Source organism: Anabrus simplex, chromosome 3, assembly GCF_040414725.1.
Source record: "Anabrus simplex isolate iqAnaSimp1 chromosome 3, ASM4041472v1, whole genome shotgun sequence".
In the NCBI taxonomy this organism is placed as follows: Eukaryota; Metazoa; Arthropoda; class Insecta; order Orthoptera; family Tettigoniidae; genus Anabrus; species Anabrus simplex.
In genome coordinates, this window is record NC_090267.1 from 390,348,075 (window position 1) to 390,349,356 (window position 1,282).

Below are 1,282 nucleotides of genomic sequence, written 5' to 3' on the forward strand. Positions count from 1 at the left end.
ATCACATTTAAAGTGATATATCCCTTGTATATAGTAAGAACATACTGTACATGATTCTGAGACCGTCTCCTAGATAGGCTACAATGAAGTGTGGCCTTATTTTCGCAGGTTTCTGATATTAACTGTAATTTACCAGATAATCCGTCTCATAACGAACGTTACTACTCATATCGCATCAATGATCTTCAACTCGAAAATTTCTCGACCCCTCAGTATACAACTACTGATTAAAATAAGGAATTCTTTATCCTCCACAGTCCTATCATACATTGTGTATACACTTTGTAATGGAACCAGACTTAACCATTGTATCTTTATGGATTTGATATCCAATGGTTACGTGACGGCCTAGTTTCAGTCTTTCCTTAAATTTGCGTCCAATTTCAAGGACGCTGCTAGTTTTCTCCGCATCTACAGTCCATAGAGCTATCTTGTCACCTTTGGCTCTTATGTTAATGACGGCTCCACAGATTTCATCGCTGTAGTCATCAAAAGCCTCTCCAATTAAACAGAGCAGAACTTCCAGCCAAAAGTCATCTAAGTCATCTCCTCTCTGTTTCTTGTCTAAATTGATCAGCCAACGCCCTCCCTTTTTATTTGCTTCATCCTCCCACATTGGGCGGATTCCTTTCTTAAACAGCGCGTAATCACAACCATGACGAAGCTCGCTAGCAGTTCTGATGTGGTGATACAAGCACCAAAAATCCTCTACAGTGTCGAAGCTCATAATTTCCTTTTGGTTCTCTTCCCATGTTCTGTTTCTATCATTTTCATAATACCACAGAGTCCAGGTATGCTGTAGAGGATGTTTGATCTCCAAAGGCCTATCACCCATACTTCTCCTGTCCTGTCAAGAAAAATAAGTCGCATTAGTAACATTTCATTTGAATTCAACTTCACTTATTTCAGTCACATTCATCCATCCTTAAAATTCGATTTTGGTTACTGATTTTTAAAACAAACACAAGCGTTTTTTATAATATTTAATATGCCCGAAGGCTGGTTGGATCCTCAACAGTTCCGCCATGAGCTGTCATAGATGGCCTAGGCATCACTGAAGAGGCGTACTAGGGAAATGAGGAGTGAGGTAGTTTCCCGTTGCTTTCCTCACCGGGCCAGAAGTTGCTATTACATATCAGTCTGCCAAGCCCACTGAAATGCATGCACCAACCGACCCTATGAGCAATATTTTCACACCAGTCATAGCAGGGACTGGCTGCGTAAGGAATGGCATTACTAGCATCGCTCATACCTCAGTCACTTTCATTTTGTCAAAGCCAAG

General features: G+C 40.8%; 1 protein-coding gene across 1 annotated transcript; it reads right to left on the minus strand.

Moving 5' to 3' along the window:
- Positions 1 to 262: 262 nt before the first annotated feature.
- Positions 263 to 835, minus strand: LOC136866823 (eukaryotic translation initiation factor 4E-like). Its single transcript, XM_067143928.1, has one exon. The coding sequence runs from the start codon at positions 833 to 835 to the stop codon at positions 263 to 265; it is 573 nt and encodes a 190-aa protein (XP_067000029.1).
- Positions 836 to 1,282: the final 447 nt, after the last annotated feature.

Coding starts and splice junctions, on each gene's coding strand:
- LOC136866823 (XM_067143928.1), bottom strand. CDS start 835: ATGGGTGATAGGCCTTTGGAGATCAAACATCCTCTACAGCATACCTGG.